At 32.0% G+C, this 13,617-nt stretch overlaps 1 protein-coding gene across 2 annotated transcripts; it reads left to right on the top strand.

The window, feature by feature from the left end:
* Positions 1-270: 270 nt before the first annotated feature.
* On the top strand, positions 271-10,746 carry LOC143068552 (uncharacterized). Of its 2 annotated transcripts, XM_076242703.1 has the most exons (6): positions 271-604; positions 2,327-2,357; positions 3,823-4,009; positions 4,490-4,630; positions 5,250-7,376; positions 8,132-10,746. In XM_076242703.1, exons 1-6 carry the CDS (start codon positions 344-346, stop codon positions 8,982-8,984), a joined length of 3,600 nt encoding a protein of 1,199 aa, XP_076098818.1. In that variant the 5' UTR covers positions 271-343; the 3' UTR covers positions 8,985-10,746. The 2 variants fall into 2 exon arrangements, with proteins under 2 accessions (XP_076098818.1, XP_076098819.1); XM_076242704.1 differs by lacking the exons at positions 271-604; positions 2,327-2,357 and having other exon boundaries at positions 3,872-4,004.
* The last annotated feature ends 2,871 nt before the right edge of the window (positions 10,747-13,617 follow it).

The raw sequence follows: 13,617 nt of genomic DNA, 5'->3' as shown, positions 1-13,617 counted from the left end.
TTTCAATTATAAGTAAACTTTTCTCGGCAATTTCAGCCATTTATTTCATAAAATTAAACTGTCCTGGCAGATTTTTTTAACTTAATTATTATTCATTTTTAATTTTTTTACAAATAATATAAGTAAATACCATGTTCTTTATTATACAATTTAAATTTCAACAATATGTTGGGTAAAACAAACGTTACAGATAAAAACGTATCGAAAATAACTGTCCTGGTTTTATCTGTCCTGTTAATAGACCTTCCCCTTGGTAAGGGAGATAATCCACGGAAAACCGAATATCAACAAAAAACTGCTGCCTCATGAAATATCCTCCCTATTTGACAATTTTACAATAGGCATGGACCAAAAAGCAAGAAAAACTATTCAGAAACTCATTTTGAAACTAGACAATTCTTCAGAGAAAGAAACATTCAACTGTCTTGTTGAAATCCGTAAAAAAGTGCTGAAAACCAAAGAAGGGATAAGCTATCTGTTGAAAAACGGAGGTATCCCGAAGATTTTACAAATATTACAGAAAAGTGATACTGATAGCAAGAGTGTAGATGTCATTTTAAGTACATTGGGAAATTTATGTATGGACAATGATGCCAGAAATATGGTAAAATACCCTCTGTGCAGTGGGGTTATTTCATATGACAGATATTAAGCATGTAAAACACAGGGCGTGAATTCTATCATAGATTTTTTTGAGCTGAATTATATGCCAGTCAACTGGTATGGCATATATTTCCACCCAAAACATCTATGATACCGCTATTAGTTAACAATATATAACACATACCAACAATATATAACACATACCAGTCGACTGATATATATTTCCACCCCAAAACATCTACAGTACTCTTAAAGACATACTGAGATTGATAACTTTGAGAGACATTGTGTGATACACAACCCTGTCTGCTATTAACACAATGTATACAAGTCGACTGGCATATATTATTTCCACCCGAAAACATCTATGATACACGCCCCTTTCTGCTATTAACACAATTTATAATGCATACTAGTCAACTGGCATATATTTCCACCTGGATAATTTAGTATACATCTATATATAGCTATGATACACACCCCTGTCTGCCATTAACACAATGTATAATGCACACCAGTAGACTTGCATATATATTTCCACCTGAAAATATCTATGATACGAGCCCCTGTGTATTGAGCAGTCAGTTGGTGTCTTCACCACCTTACAGACAAAGAGGGTGGTAAAGGGGGGGTCCTTGCACAAAAAAAACGTGAAATAAGACATAATTTCACATTGAACGTGAAATAATTTCTGTAATGAACGTTGCACGAAAAATAAATACTTTTATTTGAACCTTTTGTGACTGAGTCACTGCCTTCTTGTATATATTAACTATTTGTTTTACTTGATATTCCCGATTTAGTATACACATTTATGATATAATTGGTTTACGGCTTTTAAAAAAGTATTTCTTGACGATCCCTGCCTAGTGTTTGAATTTTATTTGAAAAATACCGAGCACGCAAAATAAGACTTTGAAAATCACGATGCACGTAAAATTAAAAAAGCAGAACACGTTGAACGAGGCACCCGTCTTGCACGACTGAACGTCAAATAAAAAAGTAAAAACACGTTGAACGTGAAATAAAAAACGGCGATCACGTTGCACGAAAATAACCCTTTACCACCCTCGACAAAGATTATAGGAGTCCTAAAAAACACACATAAAATACCATGAACACCATATGATATTTTTGTCTTGATTTATATACTTGACTTACCTGGTTGTTTTGGTTGTGTTGTCTTCTCTTTGACACATTGCCTGTTTCAATTCTCAATTTTATACATACTGGTACCTGGGTACTACATAATAAGAAATAGTTACTAGATATCACAGAAGTGACAAGCACCTACATACATTTGCAATTACTACCAGAACATCAATTGTGTTACATATATGATAGACAACTTGTAATACCATGAACACCTACACCAGCTTAATGCTCCATCAAACATGTTAAAACACAATTACTGATATTTTATAAAGCCATTCACAGCCTTAAGCTAATAATTATTACCATATTAGAAATGATATAACAAATCAAACACAGAACCAAAAAAAGCCACTCAAATACTGTATACATGTATGAACTAAAAAGAAAACATATTTATGTTTTTTTTCTCATACATGTACCATTATTCATAGGAACATGCTACAAAATTTGTATATAAGGGTAAGAAGCAAAGGTCTTGAAGTGGTACTATGATAGTGGTACTATGATGTTGACTTTCTATGTTTCTTGTAAAGGCAAAAACATGTAATGTATTTTTTTTCTTATTCAGGTAAGAAGATCAAGTGGCATAGAAATAATAGGTATGGATTTGCATGATTTGAGAAATTAATCTGATGATATACATATATTTTTGCTTGTATGTGATGTAGTAGGTTACCTTAAACATTGTGTAAAACAAGTAAATTTAGTCCAATGTGAAATATTGTGCATAAGTTAAATTGAAAAAATGTCTTGCCTTAAAGTGGAGAGGTGAAATCAGACATGCTGTTTCCAGCAGCTGTGTCAACAGTTGAAGTTTTCATTATATCAGTCTATTATGACTTATGATAAGTCAAGGATATTTAATATGTAGTTTTATCATATACTTAGCATTGATATGATAGCTTTTGCATATGTGTAATGAACGGAAGTAAACAACCATAATTTTCCACCCAGGCTGATAACCCATATCAGGGGCATCTTGTGCACAAAACTCATATCTGCTTCTCATGCAAGTTATTTCCGGTATCATTTGTTTACTTTTCCATTGTGGCGTCAGTTTTTTTTATTATGATGTCACATTTTACGGGAACTTTTATGAAGTCCATTGGCAGCGGGAAAAAAACAATAAGATGTATTGGATCCAGTGGTAAATCTGTTTATACAGAACCAGCTGTTATTGAAAAAAAATATGTAAACATGACTAAATCTAATGATAGAGATTTTTAAAATTATGCTAGTTTATCATGAATTTACAGGATCTACCGGATCTATGTTATGATAAATATATATGGAGGTAGTGATGTTATAGTATATTTCGTCTCAGGCTGATATGGGGTCTCGGGATGATACCTGGGCAGATATGGAAAAGGTCATGTATTAATCTCTATGTACATTGTACATGTATTACCATTGGCACTTATTAGAGTTACTAATTCCAGAGATTGTTTGGCCAAGCCCCATCTGTCATGGCATTTTGAATTGAAACTCAAACTAGAAGAATATCTAATTAAGTCTTGGTAATGATGTGCATATTTTGAAACTCATATCTATTGTTTACAAACACCAATCTGAAGCATATATGCCAATCCTACAGAATATCTACAATTTTTTTTAACTTTGATTTTTTTTTTCTTGGTGGTGAATCATTGAAAACATGTAATTTTTCGACCTGTAAGTGAAGGTTTTGGAATGCCCAAGATTGTACCATTTTGAGTATACAAAAAAAGATGGCATGTATCATTGTATGCTTTAGAGTAAGAACACTGCTGGTTTTGTTTTTTGAGGACTGTAAATTCAGAAATTATGTGATGTTTTTATTATAGCGAAAAATGCGACAGGGTTATAATCGCAATAATTTAAACTCGCATTTTGAAATTTTTTATATGAATTAAACAGATTTTTTTCTCAATATCACAAAACTAAAAATTGCAATAAAAAAATTCACACAATAATTTCTAAATTTACAGTATTGCGTTTCTATCAGTTCACAGAAGTTTGGACTATTCTCAAAATAACTATTTACAATGAATATGCAATGGAATTCCTTTTACTTCTCTTTTATAGCACATGTTTTTGCTGAATCAAAGACCGAGAGTATACAAAATAGATGTTCCAGGACCCTGGCAAACTTGGCTTTAACAAAGGAAAATATTGTAACCATTCTTAAAGCAGATGTTGCAGAAACCCTTGGAAAACTACTAGAATCTACAAAAACCAAAGAAAATATTCTGACATACAGCAGAACAGTAAGGTATAATAATGGATACAATAAATATATTTCTAGGTGTGCCACAAACTAGGATTATAGAAATAAGTCTGTATGTCTGCATGTATGTCTGTCCATTAGCACTTCAATATTATATTATAAGCTGTCTGTCTGTCTGTCAGATGTCAGAGGCTCTTGAAATGGGACAGGGCCAAAAATGCTCCCTGTCAGACACTATATATAATAATTGGCCAACACAATATAGCCATCAGTGCTGAAAGTGGTATGCCAAATTCCATTTTGATCCAATTATAAAGGCACTTTATACTTAACATGTAAATTTGAATGTGCTAGTGGGGCATGGTGTCCTATCAACAAACTGTCTTTTTTTTTAGTGTTTTTTTGTCCATATAATGTCAGAAAAAAAGACTGAATTATATATACAAAGTCAACTACATTCACATAGATTTTATTCTGCTTAAAAAAGAAAAAAAATGAGTAAATGTGTTTTTATCTGAATTTAAGGTTGCTTGTTAGTAACAACAGACAGATGGAGAAGATTCTATTGGATGATGTTGTTCGGTATCTAGCTAAACACCTCAGTGATTCAGAGGAAGAAGTTAAGCTTTCTATATTAAGAACTATTCATGAGATTTCTGGTGTAAGGTAAGGTTCCAATAGACTGATGAAGTAACAGTACTAGCTACTAAAAAAGAGCTTTTACACTAGTAATTTTGGGGCTCTTTATAGCTTGTTGTTCGGTGTGAGCCAAGGCTCCGTGTTGAAGGCCGTACATTGACCTATAATGGTTTACTTTTTTTAAATTGTTATTTGGATGGAGAGTTGTCTCATTGGCACTCACACCACATCTTCCTATATCTGTTTACAAATTTTATGTCTCGTCTCACACTAGGAATTCTAAAAGTGCCTGTGGTTGTCAAATTTTTAAACACAGAAACTTCATCTGTAGTGCAGTTTTTTTTTTTATGAACAAGATAGCACACATATATTGCCTCATTATAAAGTTCAACATCCTTTTTTCCCCATCAGATTGGTATACATCTGCTACAACATAGTCATTATATAAAGAAAAAAATCCAATAACTATTGTTTTTAATCAGTCGGATTCCTCTATCGAATAAATAAAAGACCTTCTCTAAAAAAAGAGGTACTCACTTGCATCAACACACCAATTAACAGAAATGAAAGTGAGTGACTATCTAAATATGCTTTGAAATATACTTCCCATGAAAATAATTTAAAAACAGTATATTTTCTTTTCCAGCTGTTCTGTAGGTTTTGCCAGTCAAATTGTTAGTTCTGGTGCCCTGCCAGAAATACTGTCCCTAATGCTTCACAGTGATAGTGCAATAATCAACCAGTCCATTACAGTGATAAACAGACTGTCAAACCTGCCTAATTTTCGAGCTGGCTTGGGATCAGCTGGAGGAATCAAAACAATTCTCGATATTTTTCATGATGTAGATAATAGTATTGATAAAACCACATTGCTAAATATTCTTTGCATATGTTGTAAAGATGGTGTCAACAGAATAAAAATACGTGACAATGAAATTTTGCAATTATTTTTGGAATGTCTTAACAAGGATGAATACAGTAGGCTACACGATAAAGTCATCAGTGCTTTACAATGTTTTCTATATGACGATTCAGGTATTACAGTTTTACTCGATCATGGTTTGATTAAAGTTCTGGTCAGTCATTTGCAAAGAGTTGCCAATTTTAAAAGTGACGTCTGCCAAGCAGAAGATCTGATTCCAACTTTCATCAGTAAAGACAAAATGGATGACGAAATTTTAAAAGAGCAAGAAATGTTTAAAAAATTGTATCAGTTTCCACATCAGGTTGACTACAGATGTAAGGGAAATGTAAAAGAAAAGAAAACAATGGGTCAGGAAGACAAGGTGGAAGAAAAGAAAGAAAAAGAACGAAAATCTGTTGTTTACAGCATTGACAGTCCATCATACATTCCACATTCCTCATGGGACATTGACCAATATACCAAAGGTGAAAAATGTAAACAGGTATTTGTGAAGAATGATACAGAATCATCACAATATAGTCCCCTAAGTACTGTTTCATATAATTCACCAAAAAGTAACTCTGAAAGTAGTGGAGAAAGTCCCACAAATTCTAATCAGTATTCTTTAAGTCCCTCCAAATTCTCATTTAGTAGCCCTGGTTGTTCATCATGGAGTGTTTGTGAAAGCACTCCAGAAAATTGGTTTTCTGTTTCAACTGTTAATAAAGATCCAAACTATGGCATGGTTTGTAGTATTCCATACTCCTGTGGAAGTCCAGAAAAATGTGAAAGTCCTATGGAGTCATCACCTGTACCATTTCACCAAGATGAGGCAGAATTTTCAAGTTGCGAATCTGAAGATGATGAAATAGAAGATGAGAATTCTAAAGATAGAAATGACAAATCAGAGAAAAGACAATGCAATGTTCTGTTATCAGATAATATTACACAAAAAAAGATGGAAGAAACTTTAGATATGAATGAAATCAAACACACTGTTGATAAAATTAATCAAACATTAGAGAAGCCAAAAAGGGAGACAACTATGGAACCAATGACAGATGGAGATAGTATAAGCCATACAGATACAAAGGATTTTGAGACTGGGACAAAAAGGAGTATGATGTCAAATGATGAAAGTGACATTGATGTAGAAAACCCTTCAAAAAGAAGAAAGCTTGTATCATTTGAGGCTGATCTGAGATCGTCCAAACATGTTAAAGAAATTGAAAATCAAATATTAATATTGTTGTCACGTGTATCACAAATGAATGATCCTAGTCAACACATGGTTACCATAGAAACTGTCTGTTGCTTATTAGATTATTTACACAAAGTTGATAATCCACAACCAAGAGCAGCCAGAATTCTCTCCAGACTTGCCAAAAACCCTCTGTGCTTTGAGAAATTACTGAAAATGAAATTTATTATGTTGATTTATTACAAGTTATGCCTGTACCAATATGAAGATGAAATAAATAAGCTCTCTAAAACTGAAAACTGCATCCTTCAAACATCAAACGTAAAGATATGTACTGACAGAAGAAAATTATCAGGATCTGATCACTATGGCTACAGAAATAATTCACAGTTTTCTTTTCTTGATACACTAACTAAACTTTCCACTTCTGAAAACATTCCAAGTGATAAAAATGAAAGGAAAAGATCTGCTGCAGACAGAGAGAAAAATACCATGACATCAACTGAGGAAAAGTCCTATTTTAATGCACAAGTTGGATTGACTTTATTACAAGATCTGTGTATCCAGGCAGACAGCCATTTTGGTAGAGGTGAAGTTGAATGTTTGGTGTACAGACATCCAGACATAATTAGAGAATGGTTAGCTGTAGATGTGCTGTATATTTTATGGTAAGATTTTTAGGGTACTGCTAATTTCAATTACTTAAATTCAGAAATTATTGCGATGTTTTGAATATTGCTAAAAAAGTGACAGGTTTATGATGAGTCTACAACACAGCAAAAAATCACACAGCCAGAAATGTGCTTCAGTTGGCCATAAACAAAAATGTTCACTAGATCAGCAAAAATGGATGTTACACTCAACTCTGAAACACACAAATGAACCAAAATTTAAAAAAAAACATACAGGACATAACAAAGGTCAGAGGCTCCTGACTTAGGACAGGTGCAAAAATGTTGGGGGTTAAACATGTTTTGTGAGATCTCACCTCACTTCCTATACCTCTAGTCAATGTAGAATAAACAAACACTCAGCAATACATGCATGAGACATGAATATATGTTCCTTATATTTATATATAATTGTAAAAAAAAAACTTTTTTTGTGAAAATTTGACATGTAAATGTAATAAAAATGTACTACACAAAGGGCTACTTCAATAAGCATAATTTCATTTTAATTCATTTCCATATATCAAGGACATATACGTCCTTGCATGTATTGAATAATTTTGATGACACAGCTTGGAGTGCCAGAAAAAAAAATCAGCAATATTTAGTACCTGTCGTTCAATGTATCAAGTAGGATCTTTCTTGTTTTCACCAATTTGAGTTTTATTGAAAAAACTAATATTTAATTTTTTTATGTTATAAATATTTTACAATTTTGTATATTTTGTTTAAGAAAATTTCATACTTTACAGGTTGAGAGGCATGCATGGACACTACTTCAGACAAATGCATTTTTTGACAAAAATTTTCGATATTCTACAGAATAAAAAAGTTAATACTCCTAAATACCAATCAGCACTTCAGGGTTTGGTTTTTCTTGGGAAGATGATCAATTTCCAGATGAAATGTGAAGATAAAAGTTTTAGAATGGAGTATGTTGTTCACGAACCTGAAGATTGTCTAGATATAGTTGATATTGTACCTGAATCAGAAGATTGTCTAAATGGATTTGAGATGGATATCAGCAAGGAATTTAAGGCATGTAAATTTGATGGCGCTGAGGTGTCACACAAAGTTGTATTTTTAGTTGAAAACCAGAAACTAATATGCTGTAGAAACTTACTATCAGAATCGTCACCTTTGTTCACCGCTATGCTTCATGGGAAATTTTCAGAGGCCAATAAAAAAGAAATAGTTATAGAAGATACAACATTTTACGCCTTTCGTTATTTGGTACATTACTTGTATAAATGTACTGACAAATGTCATGTTACAGGTCACTTTTTGGTCTGTGATAAATCTATTGAAAATGTCTATCATTGTTTAGAAGTCTTCTCATTGGCTATTAAATACCTGGTATATAGACTACAAACATTCCTTCTACAAGTTTTATCCAAGCATTTGATGACAGCTGAATCCTGTTGTCATGTCTTTGACTTTGCACTTTTGCATGATTTTTCTGATTTAGCAGACGACAGTGTTATTTGTGTCACAAAAAGGGGAAGTAATCTGGAAAGAATGAAAGGACTTTATAAGTTTATATATGGACAAAATAAAGAAGCTTTTCTGGTGACTCTTAAAGATTTATTCACAAGTTCTTTCTAGAGTTTTCTGCATTTATGTTTTTGCACCATAAATTCATTTTTTTTGTGGGTGCAACTTTTGTGGTTTGAGGAAAATTTATATTTTTATTTCATTTTATGATTTTGCCAAAGTCTGCATTTAAGCCTATAGAAAATTTGTGCTTCATTGAACATTAGAATTTGTGGTTTGCTGCAATCCACAAAATTAACAAAAGTTGGTAACCACAAATAACAATGAATTGACATTTTTAATTTTGTGATGACAATATTAGTCTGAGAAAACATTTATGAGGTATTTATAGTCAGATTTCTCAAAGGAGATGGGGCAAAAAGGCCGTTATTTTGCCCAAATATTACTGCTAATTAAAAAGTTATCATACATATTCTTAAAAATAGCTTAAAACTTGACTAAGGTACAAGGTATTCAGAAAATAAAAACAAATTTCACATTGAACGAGATTCCATGGCAACAAATCATGACCAAATTTGGAAAATTTCTTGATTTTCCTTGTTTTTCATCAAATTCTAAGTATTTTTTGGATTGGAAAAGTATGTGCGCACCTAAGAAAAGAGCTTCTGTTAAATTATTTTGTTGTTTCTTGACTGCCCATGATGTTTCCACAACAGAAATAAAGATGGAACATTTAAATAGTACATATAGTAACGTAATTTCATCAGATAAAAATCTTTGTTTTTCATGATTTTTTTTTACCCTATGCATTTCTAAACATAATGTGCTAATTTGAAATAGTAATGAAACATTTTATTTTCTGAGGCCAAAATTAAACCATGCCTTAATGCCCCCTCCCCCTCCTCCCCTTCCCTACTCTTTTAATTACAGTACATGTATTAAAAAGTTAGGAATTTTTATGTACCTTTGCTATTGTGTTTCTTCAACCACTGAAATTAACACAGAATAAATTATGTTGTTGATTACTCAAAACAAACAATGTTGGAGTTATGGTTCAAAATTCATATTTTGAATAAAAATAAAATATGAGTTTTAATTTTTGTGATTTTAGTCATGTCTTATTGAAATAATCCATAATTTCTTGATATAAAGTTAAGTTTGTTTATTGATTTTCTAGGCCTTAATTTTATGATTGCACTCATATATTTTTGAAAGGCCAGAAATTTCATAATAGTGAATTTTAAAGGACCAAGTCCAATAGATTATCAATGATTGCTTTAGTATCATCTTTGGATATACAATGATGACTTCCATAAAAGAATTGGAGTACTTAATTCAAATGAATGAAATTTTTACTAATACGTTGTAGAATAAATGTATCTTTATTTAGAAAAAGAATACATACATATACATGTATACAAAGTCTCAAATCTTATTGCTGATCAATATATCGACAAATTGAATTTTCCCTACAACAGAGTTCAATTATTTTAAGCACTGATCATGATTGGACTTGTAAAATTGAGTTTATAATTTGGGACCATTGATATATTAATTTAATACAAACTTATACATTTTAAATTAATTTTTGAAAAACTGCACTTTGTAATATGATGTATGCATAATTATGATCATCATAAATGTGGATATGTAAGGAATAAGATCCTATAATTGTATAATAAAAAAAAATAGAAAAATTTGGGGCTTTTGCCGAGGACTTGAAATTTTTAAGGACATCATTTTATATGTCCTTAGCTTTACTTTGTTGTTATTGTTGTTTGAATAATGTTTATGCTTGAATACAATTGTGATATTTTATTTTATTGTTACATGCATTGTTTATTAAAAAAATGAAATCTGGACACAAATAAGATTTGCCTTTTTCTTTTGACTACTGACATGCTGATGAGCTGGCTATTACATTTAGCCAAGTGGATTGTTGTGCAGCTCTCAAACAGGTGGTGGTTGCTTGCAGTAACATTTGTTCAGGACACTTTTATAAGGAAACTTTTAAAATATTTCATGCATGATGCTTGCTTAAAGTTTTATCTTAATGATAAAGGATGAACATGGTGTATGAATTCACAACAAAAATCTTAAACAAACCAAAAGAAAACCAAAAACTAAGGAAAAAGTACTTTTACTGCTGCTCCTCATCTTAGCTTCATGAGATATCCCTCAATAGTTGCCAAAAGTTCACAACTTACTTCTAGTAAACGATGGCCCCAGTTTGAAATACAATTGCTTACTCAACTTATTTTCCACATCACTGTCCATTTATTTACCAAATTTGATTCACAGCAGGGATTTGTGTAGCTTGTGTGTTTACGTGTTAGCTGGAGCAGCCACATTGTCTTAAGTTTACAAATTGTGTCTCCATCTATTGTGAAAATGGAAGCTACCTACTAGTCATGTTCAGCTACACAATGAAAGATGGCATGAATGTTTTCAAACTCTATATTCTAGTCTTTGGTCTCTGATATGTGAAAGTTGTTTTCTAAAAAAAAACATACAACTGCAGTTTTTGGCAAGTAGAACATGTCTTAATAGAAAAGAAAGGATATGGGGTGTCCATTCATGCACAAAAGTAGTAAATGCACAACTAAAGAGACAAACAAGCAAAGGAACTGAGTTTCTTGATGTTCTTCTTGTAGATGATAAAAAAAAATTCGTAAGGGTTCCACGGAACCCAGTGTCTCGCCTATTTTGCTGTTAATCGCAGACTCAACAAAAATGAGGAAAAACATCAATAAAAATTTCCCTCTCGATACTGTCTTTTGATTGAAAGAAGTTTCCAAGTTTGGTAAAAAATCCAGGATAGTTTATGAATCTAATAAATGTTTTATAAACTTTAACTGCAGACTGTATGTAATGTTAACTGGAAGAAAAACTAAGTCCATTTATAAGTAAAATACGGAAAAAGTGATTTTTTTTTTTTGCAAAATTTACTTCTGAATAATATCTTATGATCAGAAACAAGCTTTTGTCTAAGTTTGGTAGAAATCCAGGATAGTTTAAGAACATTATAAACATTTTAAAAACTTAAACCACAGAGCGAATGTTTTGTTTCTGGCAAAAAAACTAAGTCCATTTATAAGTAAAATACGGAAAAGTGGAAATTTATTTTTACAAAATTTTCTTCTTGATACTATCTTATGATCATAAACAAGCTTCTGTCCAAGTTTGGTACAAATCAAGGATAGTTTATGAAAGTTATTAAAATTTTAAAAACTTTAACCACAGAGTGAATGTAATGTTTCCTCGCAGAAAAACTAAGTCCATTTATAAGTAAAATACGGAAAAAATGGAATTTTATTTTTACAAAATTTACTTCTGGATACTTTCTTGTGATCATAAACAAGCTTCTTTCCAAGTTTGGTAGAAATTCAGTATAGTTTAAGAAAGTTATTAAAATTTCAAAAACTTTAACCACAGAGTGAATATTTGTGGACGCCGCCGCCGCCGCCGACGACGACGACGGAATGTAGGATCGCTTAGTCTCGCTTTTTCGACTAAAGTCGAAGGCTCGACAAAAATGAACTTTTTACAAACGATACTGAAAAGTAAAGCTGACAAAATAAATAGTAATGCCATTGAACCAACTACTTACATATATCTTGAATAAAGCAAGGTGAACACGGTGTGACATGGGAAAACGGGTCTAAATAAAAAAGAAACAACGAAAATATAGTAAGCACTTATGTTAAATTGATGAACAATATAAAGTGCATAGCTGCTTCATTATTTCAAGTATGAAACACAATTATATTTCCATAACTAATCATCATTACCTATATATATCTTGTTTGGTGATAAAAAAAAAAACGAGGAGCTCTCAGCTCTGTTCTTCGTAGGTTCCTACCTTTTAACATTATTACATTTGACAATTACAACAAAATTTAGTAGTCAAATGACTGCTATGGGATATGACAGCCTCTGCATTTAATCTTGCACATTACTATTAATATATAAAACTGTATTCCCAGATTTGATGCAATAATGAAGCATATGTGATCTTCATGTGTCAAGTGAGTCACTTTCATTATAGCATCTTATCATTTGCACCGTAAAGCTTGCTGTATTGCAAGACTCTAATTTAATAATTCACGGAGTTTCATCAAGTTCAATTTTGAGACATCGTCTGGCTTATATTCTTACATGTTTCTGTAGTTAATACATCTAAAATATATCATTTTGCACACATGGTGATCCGAGTTTTTTTCTGGACGTCTTGTTTTACTATCTTTTACGTTTTTCTATGTAAGTTTTAAAGTTCCAGTGATTGAAATTAAAGGAGTGAGATTTGGTTGATCCCGAAAATAAATGTATTAGGGTAAATGTGCCCCTGTCGTTACAAGGCAGCACTCGCACCAGCAAAGTGGAAAGGGATTACTATAAGTTGTAATATCTAGTTTCCCAATCCACAATAAATAAATATGTTTAAACTAAACCTGTTCTAAATCAGGAAACCGTTGTTCAGTAGTTGTCGTTTGTTGATGTGGTTCATATATGTTTCTCGTTTATCATTTTTTTATACGTAAAACCGTTAGTTTTCTTGTTTGAGTTGTTTTACACTTTTCACAGGTTGGAGCTCTTTATAGCTTGCTGTTCGGTGTGAACCAAGACTCCGTGTTTAAGACCATACTTTGACCTTTATAATTGTTTACTTTTACATATTGTGACTTAGATAGAGAGCTGTCTCATTTTGGGACGCATACCACATCTTATTATATCTTTTGACCGT

This window comes from Mytilus galloprovincialis, chromosome 3 (assembly GCF_965363235.1).
Source record: "Mytilus galloprovincialis chromosome 3, xbMytGall1.hap1.1, whole genome shotgun sequence".
Classification (NCBI taxonomy): Eukaryota; Metazoa; Mollusca; class Bivalvia; order Mytilida; family Mytilidae; genus Mytilus; species Mytilus galloprovincialis.
The sequence above is the reverse complement of the archived record's forward strand: the minus strand, read 5'-3'. Positions and strand labels throughout refer to the sequence as shown.

Excerpts from the sequence above, each read along its gene's own strand:
- LOC143068552 (XM_076242703.1), top strand. The coding sequence starts at position 344 with ATGGACCAAAAAGCAAGAAAAACTATTCAGAAACTCATTTTGAAACTA. Across the intron at positions 605-2,326 it reads ACAATGATGCCAGAAATATG|GTAAGAAGATCAAGTGGCAT; the intron begins GTAAAATACCCT and ends TTTCTTATTCAG. Across the intron at positions 4,631-5,249 it reads CATGAGATTTCTGGTGTAAG|CTGTTCTGTAGGTTTTGCCA; the intron begins GTAAGGTTCCAA and ends TTTCTTTTCCAG.